The sequence below is a fragment of the Paramormyrops kingsleyae genome, chromosome 8 (genome assembly GCF_048594095.1).
Source record: "Paramormyrops kingsleyae isolate MSU_618 chromosome 8, PKINGS_0.4, whole genome shotgun sequence".
In the NCBI taxonomy this organism is placed as follows: Eukaryota; Metazoa; Chordata; class Actinopteri; order Osteoglossiformes; family Mormyridae; genus Paramormyrops; species Paramormyrops kingsleyae.
Window position 1 is genome coordinate 14,079,292 of NC_132804.1, and position 26,502 is coordinate 14,105,793.

A 26,502-nucleotide genomic window follows, 5' to 3' on the forward strand; every position below is an offset into this window, starting at 1 on the left:
TTTGAGTTTTAGTATAATATATTTCAGCCTCAAGACATCAATACAAATCAATTATTTTCCTGTTTTTTTTTCTATAAAAGCATTATGCAAAAAAATGACAATATATTATGGGAAATGTGCTAGCCCTGTGACTTCAAATACAAAATAAAAACACTTGGGAGAAAAAATATTATTTCATGAAATCAATGTCTTTATGATATGAAAACAAAAATATTTATGGACCTTATAAAATATATTACTATTGATCTCTGTAATGTGAAAAGTTTATAGTATTCACCAGAATTAGATCAAGTCCATGCCATTCAAAGAGGTTTTCACATAACCAAATGAAGGAGCCCCATGTCTTTAAATAAATGTGCCAATAAACATTAGGTTTTTATAATAACAGTAAAACATAATATCTTGGAAACTGGAGTTCATGGCTGTTTCACCATAAAAAACGATTCTTCTGGCATGATGCTATAAAAGGAGAAAGGAGTCTGGGTCTGGAATCTTCGCTTGTTGACGTCTCGGAAGCAGGCTCCCAGTATTCTGCAGCACATCACTTTAGTGCTTCATTCCTTTATTGTTTACCATGGTAGGAATTCAGAAGGCTGGCAAAATAGTTCTTCATTACAGCATTCTAAAGGGAGAGACGACACATTACAGTGTGCGGATTTCACACTTATATGGTGACTGGAAAATCAGAGATACTGATTATTTGCTAACAGTTAACTACAACCGAGCTGATGGACAACAGGATTTCAGACATTGAAGTAGTGTTGTTTATGTCACCGCCTGACATCACTGCTACTTCTAAGCTTAATAAACACTCACTGCTTTGGTCCTTTCTACAGCAGAAGGCTCCGCTAACAAGTGAATGACAGAGAACAGCGTGGCAGTGGATGCACATCAACACTGGCATTGAGGAGTCTCTGTCCCTTGTCGGCCATTTTGTGAATTTGCTCATTTCTAAGTCTTGCATAGCTAGCATCCATAGCTAGGTTAAATATAGCTCTATGGGCTGCCAGCTGGACCCTGGTAGGTAAGAGTGGGCCCCAAGCGATCTGCCAGACCCCACTCTCCCTTGTAACACTCGTCTCGCCAGCCCGGCCTGGTGGCCAGTGAGAGCTGAGGGTCTTAATCCCATTAGCGACGCTCCAGTTCCCTGCATCAGCGAGAAGCGGAACAGATCTGGAGTGAGACGAGGCTGCCCTGGGCTACCTTCCCCTGTGACGCATCGCTGCGGTGTGGAAATCCCACACACACACTTCATATATTACTATCATTGTGGGGACTCTCCATTCATCTCTATGGGCACAACCCTAATCCTATGATAACCCTAAAGCTTTACCCAGCCCTAACCTTAACCATAAGTAACCAAACAAAATATAAGATCTTTGACATTTTTAGTTTGTTTGATTGCAGTCATAGATTTTCATAAAGTTTAATTTCCCTTTGTAACTGAAAAAATAGTCACCCCTGATGTAATAACAGGTTTTTATCACATTGTGAAGGCATTTACTCACACACACATTTCTATGGGAAAAACCCTAATCCCAATCACAACACCCTTAACCTCTACCCATCTCTAACCTTAACCATAAGTAACCAACCCAAATACAAAACTTTTGGCATTTTTACTTTTTCGATTGCATTCACTGATTTTTATAAAACTGAGGTTATCCAAATGGGGACCTCAAAAGATGTCCCCAAAAGTAGGGAAATTTCAGGTTTTACTACACTTTGGGGACAATTTGGTCCTCAAATGTGATCTATGCAAACCCGCACACACACACACACACACACACAATATATTATAGCCACAGAAAAACTGAATTCTCAATTCACTGGTGTGTGTCTGAGAATTCTTGTGTCCTGTAGTATTACAAATTGTGAACCTGGAAGCAACCTGCTGCTCAGTGTAGCCTTCTGCCAGCAGAACCAGGATTAAACCAGGATTTCATAATGGTTTTCACCAAGTAACCACTAGATGGCAGAATTTGAATACAGTTGTAGGGACAGCATTTAGTGAACCAAATGCCAGCTGTATTAATTGAATTACAATAAGGTTCATGCATTTACATCATAACAGATTTCAAAGCAGTACATTATTATTACACAGTTCCTAACCCAAGGCCGGGATCTGGCTCTGCCACATCACAGACCTGGCTCACAGACCTGGCTCACAGACGCTGTTGGTGGGAAGTTCAGAGCAGCACGCAGGTCGGTTTCTTTTTTGGCTTCTTCCTTTCCACCGGTGTTTTCCTATTTATCTGTCTGACAAGGTCGAAGAATATCTGCAACAAAGTACCAACTACATTAATCTGACATCTCAGCATACCAGTCTGCTTGGGTGAAGATCCCAAAGTAACTAATCCTAACCCTAACCCGAACTAACCCTAACCCTGCATGTGACTGAGTACCCATCCCCATCTAGGACACCAAATCCCGAAATTAATTTCAGATCATGCAGTTTGGAGTGACATCAAGGTGGGGAATCAGTTCAATACTTCTGTCCATGTTATACAGAATTGATTTTGCCTTCATTTTATGGTCTAACCCATTAAATCTGCTTAGACCATTTTGTTTTTAATTCTGACAGCGTAAACCCAGTTCTGAAAGCCACATGAAATGAGAAAACCTTAACGAGTAGAAAGCACACTCATTAGTGAGGGGTTCAGAAGTTACTCACATCAAGAACATTGATCTTGGATTTTGCTGAGGACTCTAGAAAGGCACAGTGGTTCCACTGCTGAGCCAAGCTATGGCCTTGCTCTTTGCCCACCACTCGCTCCTCCTCCAGGTCACATTTGTTGCCCACCAGGATCATGGGCACCTAAAGAGGTTCACCAAGACAGACAATAAAATGAGATAAGCAGACAGCTACAGTAGCCAGTACCCAGCTGACTGGAAGGGCCAAGTTTGAACAGGTTCACAACCCTGACGAACCTGCCAGGAGGGATTTAGTTCATTGTCCTGAGCAAACTGGGATGCACAAATAGAATAAAGACATAAAACAAATGATGGTTACAAAGTGCAAATAAACCACACAGACATCCACTTGTAATAATTTGAAATAGCTTGTTTTCTTGCTTTTATTTTCTTTATTCTTCCCCGTGCAAAAGCAAATACATAATATAACAAACTGCTCCTACTGTTGACTCGATGAAAAATCTGCACTGAAATTATGATCTTGGTTTGATAAGCTTTCTCTCTTCACCTAAACAAGCTGAGGAACAGTTACTTTTGGCGTGATTCAGGTTTCCATCCTCACATCATAAAATATTTTTCCTTTCTCAGCTGGTCCTGAAAGGAGCCCCACCCAGTACTTTTTCAGCCAGCTCCAGAGAGGCTGGACAAACAGCAGCAACGGGGTCAATAAAGGGACTGAACATCCCATAATCGTGTGTGAGACAGAGACCAGAGCAACAGGAAATGAGGAGGAAGAGTATGAGCAGGGACAAGACACGTGTGGGGGGAAAACACAAGGTACAGGAAAAGGGTAAAAGGGGACATGAGGGTTAGACATATACCCCTGTAGGTGCTTTTCTGATCCCATGTTGACAGCGCGGCTTTCAGCACAAAGCAAAGGTGTGAGTGCTGATGCTGTCCTGAGATACCTATGGGTCAAACCGAGGGGGAGCATTTCTGAGACACAAGCTGGGAGTTTAGATGCGGAAGAGAAGTGGCTGCATTAAGCCTAGTTCATACTTTACTGCTCTCAGGCTGTGCTCAGTCGTGCACGTGGCGGCTTGTGTTCATAATACATTTGGCGGCGGACATATAGCAGTGATATTCCAGCAGACCAGGAGAGGGCGGATGAACAAACACAAAACAGAAGCAGTACAGTGAAACGGTGAAACTTCTAACTTTAAAACAGTTTTAAGGTTATTAGCCAAGACTTTACTACTACAACTATTCTTCCTCTAATCTTTCATCGTTGACCACTGTTCTATCAGCGCTGCCGCTTACTGGAAATGCCTAATCAAATATCTTGCACGTGCATGGTCAAATGCACATGGGCGCGCAAGGTTTCCACTAGACATTAAAATACAGGCTACACGTGCACCAACCACAAATGTTCACAGCCAAGCGCTGACGACAAAATTTCCATCACGTCCCCTTGTTCGCAACCGAAAGTGCACATGGAAGAGTCAAATATGAATTGGCCTTTAGCAAATCCATCAGCCAAAAACAGTGAGCTTAAAAACATCTGAGATCAGGCAGACAGCAGCAGCGCTTCTTATGGGCAGTGACGAGCATCCCTTCCACTGGGTTTGCCCCCCCCCCATTAAAACATCATCATATTTTTCACGCTGAGCCGCCAGGAAGGAAATTCAGGTTAAGAATCTTTCAGTGTCAGAGCTCCTGCGGTGTGCAGGCATGGAGACCCTTAAGTGAACCCAGCAGTCCCCCTCCCACATTCTTCTTCACCACATTTAATGGGGCGCAGCATTCCCTTGCAGTGCCACCCAAACACGAGGCCCACCTTAACTGGTTTCCACACCATTGAAACCGTTAGAATCCAGTAAAATCAGCCAAAAATGACTTGTAAGTGAGGAACCAAGAGAAAGCACATGCACAGGGATCTTAGAGGGTTTTTTTACTTGAAACAACTGAGCAATTCCCCATGATTGCAGTGAGAAATCTCTCAGTGAAACACTCCACCTAAAATTTCTACCCGCAGCCCCTCAGCTGAGGACAAATGGTCTTCAATTCCTTACTGAGAGCGGAGCAGTTCTTCAATAGCGCATCCCAGGACTGCGGTAATTCAGCTGACCCCCCTGCCAAATTCCACCTTGTCAATTTGCCCAAACGCCTACCCATAGGGAGTGCGAGACAGAGAATCTAAGATAAAGAGCAGAAAAAATCAGCTAAATCTGTCACACATTCTGACTGTCTCCATGTGCGAGCTTTGGCACTACTCCTAACCACCCAAGGGGACCAGACTAGGAAGCCACAGCAGAGTCGTGAACAATCATGTACAAGTCCACAGACCTCAGGCTATCAACAATGAGCAATGGCGCACTGACAGGCACCTGAGGGGGGGGGGGCATTGGGCCAGCGGACAGGTAGCCCCTCTGGTTCTAGTGGAGCATGTCATCCAAAGTTTTGTTACGCGGTGCAGCCAATGTTAAGGTCTTCAGGGCAGACTGCACTGCATGCGTGAATCACATGACCTCATTTGAGCAGCCAGCGAGGAGGTCACTCAAAAGGGAACATGTATGATGGCATCAATGACAGGCCTGACTAGATTATACATATCAAGCCAAAATAAAGCAAGCAAAAACCCCATTTTGAAGCTGGAACCATCACCCAGTATTATAACTTCAAAGTCCAAGACGGGACGGGATTAACTGGGATTAAGCAGTGAAAGGGTGGGGGGGGGGGGAGCAAAACCACAAACCCTGGAGGGTGGTTAGAGGCTACAGGCAGCACGGCGACACAGACACATATTAGAGCAAAGTCTGGGCCAAATTAGTAGAAGAGGCAGCGCCACGGACACACTCACATCTTCGGTGTCTTTCACACGCAGGATCTGCTCCCTCAGGTCTTGCAAGTCGTTGAAGGTGGACTGTGCCGTGATGGAGTACACTAAAGCAAAGCCCTGGCCATTCTTCATATAAAGGTCCCTCATCGCCGTAAACTGTTCCTGGGGGGGGGTCAGAGGTGGGGAGGCACTGTGGGGATGGCTCTGCTGGCTTCAGCGTCAAAGGCAGTGTGCCAGTTACAGGAATACAGTGCTGAGCCTCACTGGGATCACTCACTGCAGTGGCCTGAGATCACTTACTGTGCCTGCCGTGTCCAGGATTTCAAGCATGCACTGCTGCCCATCTACCTCCACTTGCTTTGCAACAGAAAGGAGGGAAAAGCAAATCTCACCATTCAATTTAATAAATGTTCATCATTATCACCCATACAGAGGTACATGTATGACAAGAAGTGTCCTGCGACTCCTAAAGCTGCAGCGACAATTTTAAAATAGAATAGCGAAACATCAAGCTGGTCGCAGAGACATACCTTTCTATACGAGTCTTCTATCGTGGGGTCATATTTTTCCACGAAGATACCTTGTACAAACTGGACCGTCTGTCAACAGAAACGAGGCAGTTACACAATGAACATGAGGCAGCCAATGAATAAAGCTGACATTACTGCTTAGCAGGACCCAAGATGGGTGTCCGCAAGCTGACCTAATGAGGTTACACTTAAATCCAACAAGCAAACTGAACTACAGGGCAAAGCATGAGGAATAATCGATGTAATCTTCCCTATGTCGGTTACATCAGTTTTTTTTTTTTTTTTTTTAATTCTGTTAACACTTAAAAAAAGAAAATCTGTTAATAGGTTAAATGTAAAGACTGCAAAAAAGTTTCAGCTACCTTATATTTGTGTAAGGAATATACAAAATTCAATTCGATGGTAATCGGCCTGAGACATAAAGGGAAAAAAAACGGTTATAATGATCATCCGGCTATAGTGATCAATATCACAGAGACAGAGGTGATCACTATAAGCGGTTTATTTGTTTATTTGTTTTCCACTTTTTTTTAAGGAAACTTGCTTTTTACATTAAAAGTAAAATGTGACCTTTTTCAAAATTCATTTTCATTTCAAACAATTTGTGCTTTGATTTCAGTCATTTGAAACATTCAATGAATAACCATAAATGGTTCATCTATGCGTTTCTTTCAATTACTTTAAAATTATAATGATATACAATTTTTCATTAGAAAAAATATCTCAGCTCTAATAGTTGAGCATATTTGTGGTACAAACCTTGTCAATGAAATGTGAGGGCAAAAAAACAAACAAAAACAAAATATTTGTTCATTAATCGTAACTGAGGTGAAATATTTAAATGAATCATGATATTGATTTGAGGTCATAACCCCAGCCCTAATTTAAGTCCTCACATACAAACACACACACACACACACACACACACACACACACACACACACACACACACACACACACATTTCTTTCCAATGTGTAGGAACATGAAGGACATGCTGCAGGCAGCTCAGACGTGTGCAGCAAAACATTTGCGGAGAATAGTTGAGTGTGATTGGGATTTGTGGGAGGGCAGGACTGCGCTGGGTATAGACTCAATACCCAACAGCAGCCGCAACATGACCAACTGCCAGCAGTAACACTGCTGATATCGACACTCACCAGTGCAGATTTGCCCACGCCTCCTGAGCCCAACACCACTAGCTTGTATTCACGCATCGTGGGGGGGGGGCAGGGGTCACGTCACCAAGCCACACAGCTGTCTGGAAGACAGAGTAGGATTCAGACTCATTATTCAGCAGCAGGTAAGGTTTTCATCCGTGAAATGAAGACACCTGTCTACCCTTGATCTCCGTTATACACTGTGACAGCCCGCTATTAGCAGTTATTGGTCTGCTGAGGAGATTGTTTAAATTTAGTGTGCCGCACAGTTGTATATAGTACCCAAGCTAAACCGGTCAGATACTCTTATCAGGACAACAGCAGTGAGACCCCAATAGGATTTGAGGCAAACAAAGTAGCCGCTGGCCACTACTTATGCTATGTTCCATTTGAACTCGGAAGTTCCTACTCGGAACACCTCTGAAATAGGAATTCCTACTTGGAAAGTCTGAGGAATACACACAACCCTGACCTCAGAATTCAAGATGACTGCACCCTTTATCAACAAGAGTTAAGGCTGTAGTTTTCACGGTTTATTAGGATTCTTATAAGTAAATCGGTCGTACACACAAAACTATCCAACCGTTATCTGTGGATATTTTGCTGTGGTGTTTTTATGCACAAAATACCATGCAATGTGTTAAATGGAATTGCAAAGAATGGCTAACAATGAACCTGGCTAGAACTGCGGCCTGTTTCAGCAAGCAGGATTTCTTGCTTACCCAGATCATTTGTTGAATTTAAGGTAGTCTGGCTAAGTAAAAGTGATAAAGCCAATTTAAACTAGGGTACCTTAAATCTGACACATTGTCTGGCTAAGCAAGAAATCCTACTTTATGAAACATGTCCCTGGTATTGCTGAATGGCTTTCCGACTTGCTGTACTGGAACACTTATCTTGGGTGTGACATCATTCCCAAGTCTGACCTCGTACCTCCAAGGTACTGTAAATGGGATGCAGCATTAGAGAAGCATGGGCTGGAGCAGAGAGTTAAAGCATAACAGTGTGAAAACCAGACTTCATCCTGTCTTACACCCAAAAGAAAATAAGGGAATGAGTCTTTTCTTACTTATTGGACCTTTTCCAGGTCTGTGAGTCATATTGGAGCCCATGATGAAGTGATCAGTCAGCAGAGACGTAAGGTTCAAAATGACAGTGACACATCCCACCCACATGCATGGAGACAGCGGTTTGGGACGCAGAGCTATGACTAATGCATGAACTTAAATCCCGATGGGGCCACCACTTGGCTTAGGAAGGACAGGGAACCGGTCCACAAAACACTCCGGCTATCCCTGTCTGTGCAGAGAGAAAGAGTGCGAGAGGGAGGAGAAAGTGAGAGACGGGTTATCCTGGGCGGCTTCAGCCGTAAGCTCCCGGGGAGGGAAGCGTTCTTAACGTATCATGTGCTAATGGAGGCACACTAGCAGGTTTCCGTTAGGAAAAAGTACAGGAACTCATTATGTGTAAATGTGGTAGGTATGAAACACACTGTGCTTCAAACGACAGGCCCCCTCCACATGACTGACAGGAGTGACAGATGGGGCCAGGGTGACACAGTGTCTGCGGAATGGAAAGGCAGGGCGGGGGCTACAGTCCAGCACGCAGAAGCTTAAGGCAAAGCCCCCTCACCAGCAATGCAGGACGATTCCAATAAATGATATAGACAGATAGATGAAGTAAACAGCAACAGCAACAAAACTGAAAACTGAAGGAAAGCGACCCAGTCCTGTAACTTCCATTGCGCTTGATGGGCGACCACAAGCAGTTCCCTTCTGTAGCAGTTTGCTGCTATCACACCCAGCCAGTCCAGACTAAAGCGGTTTCCAAATGATTCCCATTCTGGGGAAATGTGACAGACGAGCAGGCGGGAGGGAGAGGGGGAATAAGAAGATGAGGGGGAAAAAAAACAGAATGCAATGATACCGTCTCATGCATGTGCTCGACCATATATGGGCATCTCCTTGTGCTGTAAGTCTCCACTCAACTTGCATTCATCATTAGGTAATGTCTCATCCCAAGGATCCTCCTTCATTCAAGCCAACCCCCCAGACATACATGGAGGGGTGGGGACAGACAGCATTCTCATAAATGCAGCTAGCTGGAAAGCCACACAGTCCTGTGGTTAATTAGTCTCTTCTATAATGTAGACACACAGTGACATCAGCAAGCAGCAGCCTTTTTTGGAAAGAGGCATATATCTCCTTGTAAGGACTGAAAGCACTTTGAATAAAGGGGAGGGTTAGGAGGTTGCATGAATCTCAAAATGACTGACTGGAAGAATATCTTTTTGTTTGCACTGATTGAAAAAGCGTAATTGTGTCATAAGTCTGGGTGCAACAATACCAATGCACAAACACAAACAAATATCTCTAGGAGGGGCACAAACCTATCCTTTCATGCACTGTACAGCTTTTGGTTCCAAAAAAGGTTCATTTACAGTTAGACACATACATTCAGCCAGCTTACAGGAACTTCAGTTACGGCTGCCAGATCCCACAAAATAAATTAAGTGAATCAGGGAAAAAATTAAACATTTCAGTGTTTCGAACTGCAAACTTTCCTCCACCCATTACTCTGGGAATTGAAACAAAACCACAGAGTTCCTCCCTTCAGAGGGAAAGAAAAAAAATCAGAACATAGTTCACAAAAGAGTGATCGATCCTAGTGTGATCTTACAAGAGACCAAGAGAAGAAACAACCTTACAGAACCAGGTACAGACCTTCTGACCGTTGTAAGGGCGATTCTTTGTGCTCAGTCATGTGTCCAGTGTGAAGATGGGCTGTCTGGCACATTCCAGGCCACAAAAAAAGGATTTCCTGCCCTGAAGATGTCTTATCACCGAGATAAAAACATGAAATTCAGCACATCCACTCATCCTCCAAAGGCTTATCCAGGACATGGTCACAGAATGGATGGGATGCCATTATTATTTAATGCAAATTGTTTGTGTGTAGACAAGGCATCTGCAATTACAAATCACATGCACCCAAAATGTATACAAATCAGAAATGATTATGGCTACAGACACATTATGATGTAGTTCACTGGGCACTTCCTTCCAAAGTAACATTTTAAAAGTTCATCCAGTAGTATAAATGGATTGTTTTAATGTTATTTAATTCAGGTTATGCACCTTATCCTGTGAGGGTTGGGAGGCAGCATGAAACTTAAAATGACCGAGTGAAGGAGTTTTTTGTGGGAGTGAATTGGGAAAAAGTTATAATGTAATTATAATGGAGGCTGAAATGGCCACAAATAAATGAGGGCTGTGTTATATTAGCTCCAGTGTCTAAATGCAGTGATAAAGAAGGGGCTGATGACATGACAGAGAGCTGCTAGCCAAGAAGTGACATCATTATGGCTAACTATGGATAGATTCAATATAGGTTCATGACTGCTGATAATTTCAGGGCATGAAGTACAAGTTAAAAACAGGAAACATGTGACATGCTAATATGCTGTGCCATGTTAAGCCCCAAGTAAACCAGTATTACATTTTCAGCCAAGAAAATTTAAATTCACAGTCAGTTTTTTTAATCACTTATACTTTGTGTCAAATGATGATTAACTGCAACAATGCTTCACAATGGGAGGAAACACTGTTGAGTAACAGCCTTTGAAGGCCACCAATTTGTAGTGGTACATTTGCTCAGGAGGTTGCGATAAGGGTTCAATGGCTGCAGGCCAGCCTCTTCCAGACCAACTCCTTTATCTTCAAGTCAGATTCCACACAAAACACTCTGGATAAATCACATCCAGCAAGGGAGATTACTCAAGTTGTTCTCGCCCATCTCCTTTATGAAGGCTTCAAGCAATTCCACGGGGGTACATAGTGAATATATCACAAGACTCTAGATATCATTTGTCTTAGAACAAAAAAGCCATATAATACTCTACATAGACAACAATACAACTGACAAAACAAGCAATTCTTGGTTATAAATTCCCCCAGAAGGCTGAAAGATGCATTGCTTTGGATATGCAAATCTTGAAGGAGACCCTGGATGCTGAACCACGGTTCAAATGAGCAGGTAGCACCTGAACACAGTTGATGTGTTGTTACGCTCAAGCACAGCAAACCTAGAGGATAGTGAAGACCACATGCTGTAGATAGAGGAAATGCGGCCAGGCAAAAAGTCAGTGTTAGGCCAAAAGAGTTTGTTTTAGATAAATGAAAGACACAGAGCTGTTAAATCAGAGCAGAATTTTGTCATACAATAATACATTGTGGGATATAACTCTTACATTGAAAACACAGATGAATAGACTAATAATGAAAAGAATAATGTAACTGTTAGGGAGGAAGAGAAAAAAAATCATATAGCAATTCAGTTACAAATAGCAATTCTTCCAGGTGGCAATTTTTTATATCAGTTAAAAATCGATTTTTAAATATAAATTTAAACGTAGGTTACTGTATATTGTTGGTCCCATTTATTAAACTAATATTTCTACATGAGGTCCAATTTTGTTAACAGATGGACATAGAGTTTCATAAGAGAAAGCAATGGCTTATGAAGCACATGGGTGGCAATCAGAACAAAAGCAGATGAAAGCCAAGGCAGAGATGAAACTATGCACAGATGTCAGGAATTTACTCCGACAGGCTAAGCTTCAGATTAACTCATCGAAAACATCAAAACACATGCACCAGAGTCCAGCTGGTATCAACAACATAGCATGGAGCAAGTGTTTAAATAAGGCACCTAATGCTTCCCCCTTCAGCTTTTATTTAGCGTTTCAAATATATCACATCTATATATTTTTCATATTCAGACAAAAAAAAAAAGACAATAAGCAAATTAAGAGCCAATTCAGGTTAGTTCATTGTGTTTGATTTTTCAACAATACAGTAGAAGAGAACCAGGAAGTACAGGCAATCAGCTGATATTCACAGAAGTCTTTGGTGGCCAGGTTACATCCAATAACACCACTAGCTAGAGCACTAAAACGTTTAAAGAAAGACACACATGGTTGACTGAGCACGCACTCCCAATCCCAGAGAATGTTTCAACACATCATTCCTGTCCGAATTTGATTGCTTGGCTGAAAACAATTACACTCTGCAGAGATATGCTGAACTAGCCATTAGTGTCTATGCCGTAAGTGGACCCCACGTTCCCATGCTTACTGTTCTGGAGCGTTCAATGAAACAGTCCTGAGACAGACACCCGACCCTTTTCAAACTGAAATACCTTGTTGGGCTCACACACCAAAGCCCTGAGTTCATTGATTTTTTTCTTTACCCTGGAAGGCCTTTGATTGTAATGGGTTGTACCAGAACTGGGGTGGCAGGTATGTCTGGACGAAGCCGATTACAGTGAAGACCCCCCCACACAACTCTGCTCAGAGAAATCAAAAGAAATCCACTCCTATCACTTCTATTAAGGGATGGAACCACTCATGGAGGTCAGGAAAACTGGGCCAAGTCTAACCTCCGGAAGTAAAAGGGTCTCAGCAGGCTGGGAATTCTTCAGAGATACTACAGGTATACACAAACTTGGGCTATATCTCAATGTAAACAGAGCAGCAGAGAACATGGTGATGATGGACACTGATTTGTAAATGGAAGGCTAACGGATCACGTTCCATGAAAAGGCTTGCTGTTACAAGAATTGCAAACAAATATGTTTGGAAAACCTGGGAAAACCTGTGCACTGATATGCAGCATGTCCACGTGTATAAGTTCCATAGAGGCCACCACACCTGAACTGTCAAAATAATGACTTGCAGCCAGGAATAGACAAAACCCACAACAGTACATGCCCTATCCATCTCATTAACCGACATCGTATTACCCTGCCTTCATCCAGAATCACTGGATTTCATTTCATTCCAGACTTATGGATAATTTGTAGTGAACATCACAAAACACCTCACCATTATATGACAAATACATATACAGTTAACGTAGTGGTGTACAGACAAAGAAAGTCTGACCAATACCGATACAGATACATTTTTGTCTAATATCGCCAATACCGATAATCAGCGAACCTCTGAGCCACTTGCAGAGCGGGATCTGAGGAATGGTGATACATTATTTCTTATTTTGTGTAAAACTAAAGGTTGACCTGCAAGACAGGTTAAATAAATTAAAAACATAACACAGGCCATATAAATCATTTTGTGGGCCAGTACTTTTAGTACCGTGTCCTGTTTTTAACCAATACTGGATGAGATTTCTCCCGTATTTTAGAAATGTGTGATCGATCTTCCCACTCCCTCCTACTCAGCAAAGTCTATCCTCATGGATCTGATGACACCTCACCATTATACGACACATTTTTTTACAGCACCGCGCAAAAGTCTTAGACAAAGAAAATGTTTAAAGCTATCGAATCTGAACAGTAAGTGTATATTCGCTCAGAAAAACACATTAGAGCATAGTTAACAGTAACAAACCGGAAAAGAATTTCTTCTGTGCTCCAAAGTTACTGATGTCCTGTTGAATGGCTAGATGAACACTGCTTCAGTTCCCAAGCCTCTCTTTAGGGCCATTCCAAGTATCCGTTAAATTTCACCACCACCAGCTTCATTAATTCATTTGTTAAATAATTTAATGTGGTATTGATTACCTAAACATGGTATGTTAGTACACTGGTGTATTGGAAGGCTGCTGCAAAGTCTGAAAGGACTTTAGTAGATGTTTTGAAATGGCTAAGCCGACTGACTGACAGACATGATAATCGTGGCTTTCCACAAGGAGTGTAACGATCCACGGTATATTATTGAACCATACAGAAAGCCCCTGATGGTTCATTAAAGGGAAAGCAGTACAAAATGCTTTCTAAAACCCTTGGATTACAGTGAACCACTGTGCGAGTCATTATCCAGAGTCTTTATCATCTCCTTAATGGAAAACTTAGAACAGTGATAAATTTGCTCAGGAGTGGCAGGCCAAGCAGAATTGCTTCAAAAGTGCGTAGATAACTCATCACAAAAGTCATAGGAGATCCCAGACAAAAATCTAAAGAACTGCAAGCCTCTCTCAAGTCAGTTAATGTCACATTCATGACTCTATGATTAGAAAGACACTGGGCATAAATGGTGCCCATGGGAGAGCTGCAAGGCAAAAACCATGAAGGCTTGTCCAGCATTTGCCAAAAAGCACCTTGATTACCCCCAATACTTTTTGGAGAATGTTCTGTAGACTGAGGAGTCAAAAGTGGAAGTATTTGGAAGACATGGGTCCTGCTGCATCGGGTATAAAGCTAACACAGCTTCCACACAAAGAACATCATGATGGAGGTAGTGTGATGGCGTGGGAAGGTTTTGCTGCCTCAGCGTCTAGGCGACTTGCCATGATTGAAGGATACATGAATTCAGCAGTCTCTTTCAGTATTTTCTGGTAATGTCCTTTTATCAGACTGATCTGAAGGGCAATTGGGTTACGCAGCAGGACAATGACCCAATGCACAAGAGCAAACCGACTTCTGAATGGCTAGGTGGAAAAAAAGCAAAATTAAGGGTTTGGAGTGGCCTAGTCAAAAAGTCCTGGCTTGAACCACATTGAGTGGTTAAATGTGCAGTTTGTAGTCAAAGAACCCACCAATGTGACAATTAAAACAATTCTTTAGAGAAGAAATTTCTCCACTGCAATGCCAAAGATCTCCTCATACCGCAAGTGTTTGATTGCAGTTGTTGCTGCTAAAAGTGGCACAACCAAATTTAGGGGGCAATTACTTTGTCATGTGGGTGTTGAATTATTTTCTTTCAATAATTCAAATGATCATTTAAAAACTGTGTGTTGCGTTTACTCAGGCTGTCCTTTGTATTATACAGAATTTGTTTGGAGATCAGACACAATTAAGTGCCATGGATAAGCAAAAATAAAGGAAATTACGAAGGGGCGGGGCAAGCACTATCATGGCACTGTACATAACAAACACCAAACTCACAGAAAAATTGTGTTTATGAAGTAGATAACTGGATGCACTGTGGTTCAGTGGGTAGTAATACCATATTACACAACAGTGTATCAAGCATACTGTGACAAATGATAAAATTAATAGTATTTCAGGTAGAAAATTACCATAACAACACAGAACGTAGGTCTCTGGTGTCTTCCCCCCTTTGCATTGTATGTTGTACCTAAAGGATGTTTATGGTCCAATGACATCATTGACTAATGGCAGAAAGATTTGTGGTTGATGGTGAAAGTTTACAATATGGATGTCCAGATCCTCTATTTTGGTATCCCAATCCGATCCATTCAATATTTATATCTGCTGATTCCGATATGATGTTTTCTATAGGTGTCAATATGGAGTTGGTCCCCCCTTTGCAGTTGTAACAGCTGGCACTCTTCTGGGAAGGCTTTCCATAAGATTTTGGAGTGTGTCTGTGGAAATTGTTGCCCATTCATCCAGAATTGCATTTGTGAGGTCAGGCACTGATGTTGGACATGAAGACCTGGCTCGCAATCTCCATTCCAATTCATTCCAAATGTTTTTGATGGGGTTGAGGTCAGGGCTCTGTGTGGGCCAATCAACCATGTCTTCAAGGACCCTGCTTTGTGCACTGGGACATAGTCATGCTGGAACAGAAAAGGTTCTTCCCCAAACTGTTCCCACAAAGTTCAAAGCAAAGAATTGTCCAAAATGTCTTAATGCTGAAGCATTAAGAGTTCCCTTCACTGGAACTAAGGGGCCCAGCCAACCCCTGAAAAACAACCCCATACCATTATCCCTCCTCCACCAAACTTTACAGTTGGCATACTGCAGCTAGGTGTGTAACGTTCTCCTGGCATCCACCAAACCCAGACTCGTCCATCAGACTGCCAGACAGAGAACCGCGATTTGTCACCCCATAGAACACGTTTCCACTGCTCCGGAGCTCAATGGCAGTGTGCTTTACACTACTCCATCCGTCACGTTGCGCTTGGTGATGTGAGGCCTGAATGGAGCTGTTCGGCCATGGAAGCCCATTCCATGAAGCTCCCAGCACACGGATTTGTGCTGGGGTTACACCAGTGGAAATTCAGAACTCTGCAGTTATTGAGTGAACAGAGCACTTTTACTCACCATGCCTCTCAGCACTCAGTAACCCTGCTGTTACTTTACATGGTATGTCACTCTGTGGCTGAATTTGTTGTTCGTAAACACTTCCACTTTGCAATGATACCACTTACAGTTGACTGTGGAAGAATTTTCACCACCTGACTTTTTGCAAAGATGGCGTCCTATGAGAGTACCATGCTTGAATTCATTGAGCTTTTGTTGTTTGTAAACCTGACTGCATGGCTGGGTACTTGATTTTGTACACCTGTGGCAAGGGGTCTGAAAGAAACTGTCCATATAATGTATCGGTGTCAGCTGATGTTCGTTAAAAATCAAGACATTGGCATCAGCCTGATGTACAATTCTTGGTTGATATTGCCATTTAGACTTTAGTCTACATTCAATGATAACATTTTTTCCTATCTGCGGTTATGCTGATGTATTTAAAAGCACTAATTAACTTAAAATCACTAGCAATGCACTCTGCAGTGTCACAGTTTATCAGCGGTGTGAAGCAGATTTAGTTTATGACCTGCAGTGTTTTCGATATATAGCAAGAGATCATGCTTTGTTTTTTTTAAAGTCCTTCAGATAACAGGCAGATTAGGCAAAATGCAAATGTGACTTAGGCCTGGAACACATCAGATGTGTGGCTTGTGTGCTGCGGCTGCGGAAAGGATTTCACACCCATGCCAACAGATAAAACAGCCACCCTGCCTGTGTGAGACATGTGTCTCAGGCAGCAGCGCCTCATCGAGAGTGGCGTCTATTTTTCACGCGTGACGTAAGCGGTTCTCAGCAAAAAAAAGACAGTCAAAAGATCATACTGACATCATACCAGCAAAATTACATAACTGACACCTTTCACTATAGTTTCAATGGCTAGACTACATATAATACACATGAAAAAATTATATATGAAAGCTATTTTAACAATTTTTTCTAATTGCACGTTATAAAACCAGAATGTATATGCTGCATGAGTACTATAAAGTCAGAGCAGTAAACCCAGTGTACAATAAAAGAGAAGATTGGGTGGAGCACAGTAGTTTTCACTCTCTTCTTCAAATCAAATCACAAATAAAATAAAATAAAATAAAAAACAGGGATTGCTGTATATTATTTATAAATAATAAATATTATTAATAATTTTTTTATTATTCTAACAATTATTACCTCTATTACAATTGAGCACACACACTTGTTAACCTTTGCCTAACTAAATATAAATTTGCAATGAACTGAAATCAAAACAACATATTGATAGCCATTATCAAAGCTAAGCTCAATGTAGAAGGATAGGGCTTGCAGTAGCAGTGCCACAGCAGCAACGCAGGCAGCGTGGACAACAGCGCAGATACCTGAGGGCACACCACACAGCCGGTGTGTTCCAGGCCTTAAAGATCAGGGAGTTTAAAATAAACACAGTTCATCTGTCTTTCACATGCTGTTTTTCTGATTATAAATGGAAAAACGGAAACTTGTGCGGAATAAAAATACATTGGTTATCAGTATTACCCAAAATTTCCACATTAGTGCACCACTAGTAAATATGCCTAATTATTAAACTGCATGTGCATGAGGCAGTTGATGGATGACAGACAAGACAACGGTTGAATTCTTAGAAACACCCCTGGGAGAGAAAGGGAGGAAAATATGTTTATGACTAAAACTCACAACTTCAATGAGTTTTTTTTTTAAAAGGGTTACAGCTCTGAGTTCTGATGAGTCATCTCAGATGCTTCTCACCTAGAACAGCAGACAGCTTTCCTTCAGTTTTAGGCTGAGCTCTCATTTGACACGAGAATGAATTTTAGGGGTGCACCAATACCGATTCCAGCATCAGGTACCGGGCTGATACTGCACTCATATGCTCACCTATCATGGTTCTTGCGGTGTGTCACCACGATGTGTGGTTGCATTTCTGGGAAAGTGCACGTTAGGCTACAGCATACTGTCCACGGCTACGTCGTACTTACGGCATCGATCTGAGCAAGAATTATAAATCAGCCTATACAGGCATGGTTTCGTTCTTCTGTAAAGACTTTTCGAGCTGTGAACTGAGAATTCTGATACAAGTGACTGAGTTGAAAACGCACATGTAAAAGACACATGAGGGAAAACAGAAAAGTGAAAAACTTAATTTCATCTCACTTGGCATCCAAGATCAAGCCTCAAGTCAGAATGAGAGAGTATCCTCAGACTGGTTCACCCAACAAAACGATTCAGAAATTACCTATTAATAATTATATTTTGCTTAGTCAAAACTTCTCCCAAAGCTACTAATATTTTTTTATCATTCATTGAACCTAGCTTGAGTGAGCTCCCCATTTGAATCAACAACTACCAAGTAACAAGAGCTGTCTGTGTCCTTAACCACCATGCTATATGTATACTTTCATACCCATAAAGGTATAGACAATCCACACAGTACAGCAGCTGTACTGCTCACTACCCTTCTGGAGATTTCACACAGTGTAATTATTGAGGACAACACTATTATCTCCTGCTGGGCCACTGTCAGGGCCAATTAACTGCATGGTTAACCGTTTTATTAATATTCTCAAAGCCTGTTTCATTATGCTACTGCAGTCTGGTCACCAAAAAGGCCAAATCAAGGACCTCAGACTCACAACAAGCTCTCAAATGCCTTTTGTTTACATCAAGTCATTCAGGATGAAGGATCTCAGTGTACGGGGTTGGTGAATTAAAAACCCTCCAAGATTTTCACTTGGGCTTATTTCAGAAAAGAATCAGGAAACATCTAATTTTAGCATGGTAAAAAAATAAAAAGTACAATATCTGACAAAAAAAACATGTTATATTAGAAAACAGTCCTACACTCTACACTGCCGTAGTTGGCTTTTTAAGGCCTTTTAACTGGTAAAGGTGGGCTTCAGATAATGGCAACTTTACTGTATATTTAAATAACTTTGCGACGCTTATCTCTGGATTGATCACTCAGGATAGACTAACAAAGTGGCTGTCACAGAACCACTCCGGTGAACCAAAAACACAGAGGTCATTTGGCAAAGTAGGAGGATGATCTCATTCAAACACAACGCCTAGCAGCACCCATGAAGAAAAGGAATGAGGTACTCCCTCCAATGTCATAACACTTAAACAAAGCCCAGGCTTATATAACTGAACATGTATATTACTTTACTGGAGCAGCACCTGCTTGGTAAGAGAAACTTTGGGTAAGCCAAGTCACAATTAATGCAGCATCTACCCACAGCAATGGAGGTGCGTGAAAGCATAACATGCAAATACCAAAAAGAAGTGAGACAGAAGTAATAGTAGTGATGAATACTGAGAATCTGGGTAATTTCCATAGCATGTACATACAGCACGAATGGAAACTCAGCAGCTGACCTCTCACAACCCTAGAACCAATCTGACAGCACTAAAAGTCTGAATTTGCTAGAAAGTTTTGGAATAGTATGCATTGGTAGACTATATAATCGGTTTAATGCAGGAGGCTAGAGTCAACATAAAAAATTAGAAAAACTAAACACCACCACACTGCAAAAGGAAGCCAATATACATGCTTTTCGGGCTTCTGATCATTCTTGTCCTGGAGGGGGAAAAATGACAATTACCTCTCACCCTTATCCCTACTTAAAAGAAAAAGGAGAAGCAGTCCTGTAAGATACTGATGCCCAAATAATGTTGCTGACACCAATGAGAAGGAGAAGTGGAACAGGCATTGCAAAAGCAGTTGGAAAATGCTGACGGGCTGAAAAAAAGCCCCGCAGATTCAGGGAGGCACACATATCAGCTTTGTCTGAGTTTGTTCTTCTTTTCTTTCTTCCTTTTCAGAAATGGATTCAAAATTAGCCTTTAAAGCTAATTTAGTCCCCCTTACCTTGACAGGGAATGTACAAGGAGGAAAGGCAGTGTAAATGCAAATGAGTTAGCAGTGCCAGTATTTTTACCAAAAAACAAAAAAAACGCATCCCCCCACATACAATAGCACTCATTCAACATGAAAGAGCTGTGTGGAACATCAGTTGTTCTGTTGAGTAGTAGACTGTTTCATTTGCATATTCTAATTTGCGATCTCCCCTCCTCAGAGGGAAAACCGAATAATGTGCAAGAACGGTTTCTGCCAAATATCCAGTCAGCTATCTTGGTTAAAAACAAACATTATATGCCATCAGAATGCTAAAAATATTGTACTTGTGTCACACAGTAAACAACACACGATCCACAGACTGGTTGGTTATGTTCTCAAATAAATGTGAGTGCGCGGCATGGCTGGAGAAGAATAGGTTCCAAAAAAGGTTCTACTTTGATTGTGTGAAAATGGTTTACCTGAACTCATTAGAACTCGAATTTCTTGAAAGTCGAACCAACCAGTTCGAGAAAAAATGACCTAGAACTCGATCTGAATCTCAGAAGTCGAACCGTGAATGCCGACCTAAGATAAATTGTACGTGCGTGGAAATGAGTCACATGGCACATCTCTCTGGGGAAACAAAGGGTAAAGCTTCAGTCTCAGCCTCACATCGCGATGGCATCGTTTGTTGGTGATAGTGCTTTTTTTATTGAAATTATCAGGTAATACACTGTACTTTATATAATTTTGGTAGCCATTGCACATTATTTGGATACATTTATTTTCTTACTTTACAAATTTGTCACGCCCCGCTCGTACGCTCCTCCTGTGTGCCACGCCCCCCTCGTTAACCTCGTGTGATATCCCGATGTCATCAGTCATTTCTCGTTATTTCCAATTAGTCATGTGAAGTCCGCGTTCAAGTATGTTTCCCCAGTCCTGTCATTGAAGTCTACTCTGTGTTGTGCCTTGTTTGCCAGCAATAAATCCAGTGTTCTTGGATTTCCGTCTGCCTGACCCTGATTCCGCGCGCGGTGTGACAAAATTACTGTTTTGATAAATGTGCTTAGATGTGTTTAGTATATGCTCTTCTTGTTTTATGTTATTTTGTGTTTAAATGCTAAAAAAACATATTTAGGTGTAATTTTTTTGGGGCTGGGAACCACTGTATTTGCAAAACCCATCGTAAACCTATCTATTGCATTTTGCAAACTTTGAAAAGTTACCATTCCCACAACTGGTAACACCACAACCAATAGTTTTAATTACTCATTTAACATTACTACATAATTTTTTTTGCAAATACTGATCTATAATGTGGATCATGATTATAACCAGAACTATTGTGATATGACATTTTGGCCACAGTAGAGTCCACCGTCGCTCACCTTCTCTCCTGTTGCATGATGGGTAAGGTAAAACATTTATGGGAAACATTTGTCATTTGGAGATTCTTTAAAGTGTGGGATGAAGACATTACATTTGCAGCATGTAAGACATGTGAACAAGAAGTTGTCCATGGAGGAACTTCAGCACTTGCAGAGCCATTTTTATTTTACAAGGTTTTTTTTAAATATTTCGCTTGCAGAAAGCCAAGTTCATTAAAGTGTTTAGTGTACTAATGTTTAGTCTACTAGACTAAAGAAATCTGAATCTCGGCCAGGATTAGAAGAGTTGCGGCTTAAAAATAAGAAAAAAGGGCAAATTGGGATTGGGCAAAGAAAATGCAAGTGCATCCATGCTGAAATGAAATGCAAACCTCAAACACAAAAAAATAATGATAATCAAAATGACAACCTTACAGAAATCAGGCCTCAAGGCTGTCCATTCAGCCACAGTACCATGGACATTGCGCAATTCATGAGGCAGCGGAGACAGCGAAGTGGGATTAGTAAACAGCTGTCAATTTAGCCAAGAAAGCTCCAGGCAAGCAATTTTAATATCAATGTGATGTGCAGGTTAGAATAGGACTGGTGTGCAATAACACTAATCAAAACCTTGCTTTGTGCATACCCTGTATTCCAAAGGTATACACAGAAATACACAGGTAGAGAGAGCTTGGGATTGTCGACTGTTCTGGACCATTTTATTTAATGGCTAACCAGGAGATAAAGGAAATGTTCTGTAGATCAGGATAAAGAAGAGAGTTTGGAGGAAAAAAAACCTGAAATACCTGAACCCCACACTGGCAGCTCTTAGCAGATGACAGCTATCATATGAAAACCAGCATATCGCTCCACTAGCTGTTCACTGATACTTAATCTCACTGATCACAATATCATGAAAATACTTCAGAACAAGGCTGCTGTACTGTCATGACAACGAGAAGTTTCATGTTCACACCATACCATAGTCTTGTTTCTCAGGCTATAATTTGGAAGTTGTTTTGAATAACACTTCATTCCATTATTAATACAGCACTCATCCCCCTGAGCACAGTCTTAATAAAAACACAGCACAAAATCAATAGGTAACCACAAATAAACAGTTTCTGCCGCCTGTAGGGGTTTCTCCCATGTGCTGTCATGCAAAGAGTGAAAATACAGCTATAGATACAGTGCATTGTGCACATGAGGGAATGTGCAATAAAGAGGGAATGTGACATATGAACTTAATATAAGAAAATAAGACCACATGCTGCACCCACTAATTCTCTCCCACTGCTGCAGCAGGGATTAAAGAGAAACCTCAAACCACCTACTTGTCACGTAATATACCTTGTCTCATTTACCAACTTCCCTAAAACAGCTGTGCGCCCAAGTCATTAAGACATTGTATCTGCTTCAAAAGTCCTGGTAAAAAGGGAAACAGCAGAGAGTGGCGAAAACAAACCCTGTTCAAAAAATATTTTTTATATAATAAAATGCAGAGAATATGCATGTTACTGCAGATACAGATCTGGTCGGACGTGAAGATAAATTTGAGTCCAGTACCTCTGAGGGAATACTCCAAGACAAAGAAAAAAGTATGGGACAATACTTTTTCCATCAACCATTTGTGATTTACTTGGGATTAGGGCTGTCGCTATCCTTTAACCCTATAATTCACTGAACAATCATTTATATATAATGTAGAGCAATTGGCACAAGACAGGAACCAACTAACTATTACATGATGCACACTCAGTCGTACAACTTAAGTTGCATATTTTTGGACATGGAAGGAAATCGGACGTCCAGCTGAAAAGTCATGCACACACAGGGTGAACAAGTCTAGAAAATTTAGATACGTCACTTGTTTTTGCTCAGAGGAGTGAATAACCACCATTCAAACAACACCTGTGCATGAGGTCCCTGAAGTTGACCAGCAACAATCACTATACTAGGAGGTGGGGGCCCCAAAGTGACTTTTTGAGTGGCCCCAGGAACAACAAACCTGGCCCTGAAGACAGTAACAGGAGTTCAACTAAGCACTGCATTTACTTCATTTAGCAGACACATTTGTCCAAAGTGACATAAGTGTTGAATGTCTACTTACACGTAAAGAAAATAAAAAATAAAAATATAATCTGGATTATAACCAAAAATATTGTGGTGACACACACCTGCACAACCCTAGGCAAAAGTACTAAAATGCACACTCTTCAGACATGCCATCTGCACTAGTATGACATTCAAGGGAAAGAGATGAGTTACTCTAAACCCAGTGTGACCTGGCAGTCAAGTACAATCTGTTGAATCTCTTAAGTAACCAATTTGGTCTTGTGAATGGTAGCATTGTCATTATGGCGGAAAATAAACCATGGCAGGAAAATATGCCCCACATCACAAAAAAGCCACCATAACCACGCACAGAAACCGAAAGGTTTCTTCAGGTCTTCCACCCACAGATTGGTATCTTTATAACAGGTCTAAGGATGACTTGTCCCCCACTGATCAGCAGATCACTGACATGTTCGTTGCTTCATTTTGTACCAAATGCCTTTTTATGGTTAATGATTCAATGAGCAGTAAATCTGTTAATTATATTTCATGCCAGTCTGTCACTGTCACCAGATGAGCACTTATAAGAGCAAGAGGCACCTGAGATGTAATTTTCCCCCTCATCACCAACAAAACACTTTCATGCTATGATCAATTATCCCTCCCTGAAAAATTATTTAAACGTAAACGTAAGCCAAGCAAAACTGAAAGTTTTCTGGAGTCCCTCTGTCACCTAATGCCCTATTTAAGTATAATAGTCGATAGCATCATCTTAAACTGATGATAATTGCCGATATTACTATAGCAGAATAACTGGTTCACACTTTGCAAATGATCTACATTTTCTACAATTACACTGGTAAAGATTATATACTGTAAAAAGCAAAAGAGAAGCACTTCTACCTGAAAAAGCTAACTGAAAAAACAATGGCCAATGTAATCTCACTACCTAAATGTGTCCAAACTATTTTTTTTATTACCTGGCTAAACAAAATAGGGTGGCAAAATGATATTTAAATTAACACTGTGAGTAAATATGTGATTGTGCCAAGTATGCGGCCATAGATTATGGAGCAGACATGGCGAACTCACCAAAGAGAATGTTGAAAGATGCAACTCCAGCATCAAACCCTGGCAGAACTAGCAATGTCAACATCAGCTGAAGCAGGGGTCAACATTGCAGAAGATGAATCTGCACTTCAAGACTGCCAATGCACAATCAAGATGAATAAAAAGAGCATCTAGCCATCTGACATTAAATGTCAGCTCCGAAAACCAACCAAAGAAAAATATTGAACACCTGTATATGACCTGTCAGATGTTTCAACACAAACCATTTAAAAGTTTTCGCAATATAAACAATGACCGATAGTTTTGTCAAGTCCAAGATGCCATGCCTAAACTTGTCATAGAAGAAACATTTCCGACATTGTTGACTTCTCACGGTTTTATTCTTAACGGTGAAACCTTTGTGCTCGGAGGTAAACTAGTATGGTTCAATATACAGTGAGTGATCCCCGCTATATCGCGGTTCAGCTACCGCGCCCCCGCTATTTCGCGGATTTTTCCCCGACGCGTCACAGTTCTCTGCGTACCTTGCTTGTGGTCCGATTGTTTTCGTGTTTTTTAAGCCCTACGATGGCTCCCAAGCGTCCTGCATCTTCTAAGCCTTCTCGTAGTAGTGAGCCTAAGCGCCAGAGGAAGACCTTGACCATTCAGGAGAAGGTAAAACTCCTGGATATGTTTCGGGAAGAAAAGCGTTACGCTTTCTATACAGAGAGAGAGAGAGAGATGTGCATATTTATTTTTATGTTACTCATATCCTTAGCCTAACATCCACATATCATATGTGTTGTTTTAATAAGTTTACATGTGTTTAAAGCGTGTGGGAGGGGTACTTTATAAACTTTTTTTACAGTTTAAGCCATATATATATTCAGGAAAATCCGCGTGAAAATCCGCGATATAGAAAGACCACATATATATATATACATATATATATATATATCGGATTTTCACGTATAGCTGATGGGTCTGGAACACATCTTCCGCGATAGGCGGGGGTTCACTATACATCACCGTTGCTCGTCAAAATGACAAGTATTGCAAAGAAGAAATACATTTCGCCCAAGGGGACTTAGGAGTGTTTATAACGTCGCATGACGTTGTAAAGTCACCCCAAGGTCAAATATTTACAATAGTGTGACTAATGCAGACATCTGGCCGTGTAGCCCAACTACCGCGCTGAGTTTCGCAGAAACTCCGATTCTAGGGGTAAACAGATCGCGGCTACCGGCTTTAGGCGTTCCCAACCCGCTGTCTGCCAAATCGAGCAGGAAAACCAAGGGGCTCCACAGCAACTTAACTTTCTGCATCAACAAAGACAGTAACTAATTAACATTAACTTTTAATTGCTCCAAATGCGCGTAAAGTATGTGTTGCTTTTGCGTGTTAAACTTAACAAGAAAATCTAAAGCTAACGTCCCGAAACTGCGTCCTGTTGTACAACTACAAGAACTTAAACTGGATATAAATGACAGAGTACGGATAGACAATCATGTACACATCTTAAGATTATATTTATGGATTTCAGTAATCCTTTAGAAAACTACAGTTAACGTCGCCGCTGCAGCCGACGTCTATTTTCTCGGTCCTAGAATGAGGTCTCTCTGCCAAACTCCACTTTACAAGGTGTGTAGACGGCTATAAAACACCTCCTTCTTTACCACTTGGCCTGGACTAAACGGGGAGTCTGTGCATATACACTAACTGGGACCGCAATAATCCTTTGTGCAGCTACATGGCTTTCCTCTTCACCTCAGATGGCCGCATCTGCTGCGACACCCAGAATTGGACAGCGATGTGACCCAAGTACCCGAACGCACGGGCGCGCTGCCCGCGAGCACCAGCGCGCGCTAAGCAGGGCAGTAGGACTCACCGCCTCGCGCTCTCCGCCGCTCCGCAGCTCTGCATACAGAGCGCTCGCGTCTCCACTCTAGAGACGTCATCCCTTAGCCGCGCGTGCTCTGTGCTCTTAAAAGGGCAACACAACGCCGCGTACAAACTCGCTGT

The 26,502-nt window shown here is 41.5% G+C and overlaps 1 protein-coding gene across 3 annotated transcripts; it reads right to left on the reverse strand.

Annotated features, from left to right (window-relative positions):
* LOC111839862 (ras-related protein Rap-1A-like) lies at positions 1 to 26,442 on the reverse strand. 3 transcript variants are annotated; one of them, XM_023804146.1, is made up of 8 exons: positions 26,369 to 26,442; positions 7,162 to 7,262; positions 6,004 to 6,072; positions 5,774 to 5,830; positions 5,495 to 5,635; positions 2,675 to 2,818; positions 2,161 to 2,279; positions 1 to 622 (listed from the first exon to the last, which is right to left on the reverse strand). In XM_023804146.1, the coding sequence occupies exons 2-7, from the start codon at positions 7,216 to 7,218 to the stop codon at positions 2,190 to 2,192; spliced, it is 558 nt and encodes a 185-aa protein (XP_023659914.1). In that variant the 5' UTR covers positions 7,219 to 7,262; positions 26,369 to 26,442; the 3' UTR covers positions 1 to 622; positions 2,161 to 2,189. The 3 variants fall into 3 exon arrangements, with proteins under 3 accessions (XP_023659914.1, XP_023659917.1, XP_023659915.1); XM_023804149.1 differs by having other exon boundaries at positions 2,148 to 2,279; XM_023804147.1 differs by lacking the exon at positions 26,369 to 26,442 and adding an exon at positions 25,026 to 25,199.
* Between the last annotated feature and the right edge of the window lie 60 nt (positions 26,443 to 26,502).

Bases quoted from the DNA above. Each gene is read 5' to 3' on its own strand.
- LOC111839862 (XM_023804146.1), bottom strand. From the start codon at position 7,218: ATGCGTGAATACAAGCTAGTGGTGTTGGGCTCAGGAGGCGTGGGCAAA. The intron at 6,073-7,161 runs GTGAGTGTCGAT...TTCTGTTGACAG, and splicing joins GCGTGGGCAAATCTGCACTG to ACGGTCCAGTTTGTACAAGG. The intron at 5,831-6,003 runs GTATGTCTCTGC...TCTGTTGCAAAG, and splicing joins TAGAAGACTCGTATAGAAAG to CAAGTGGAGGTAGATGGGCA.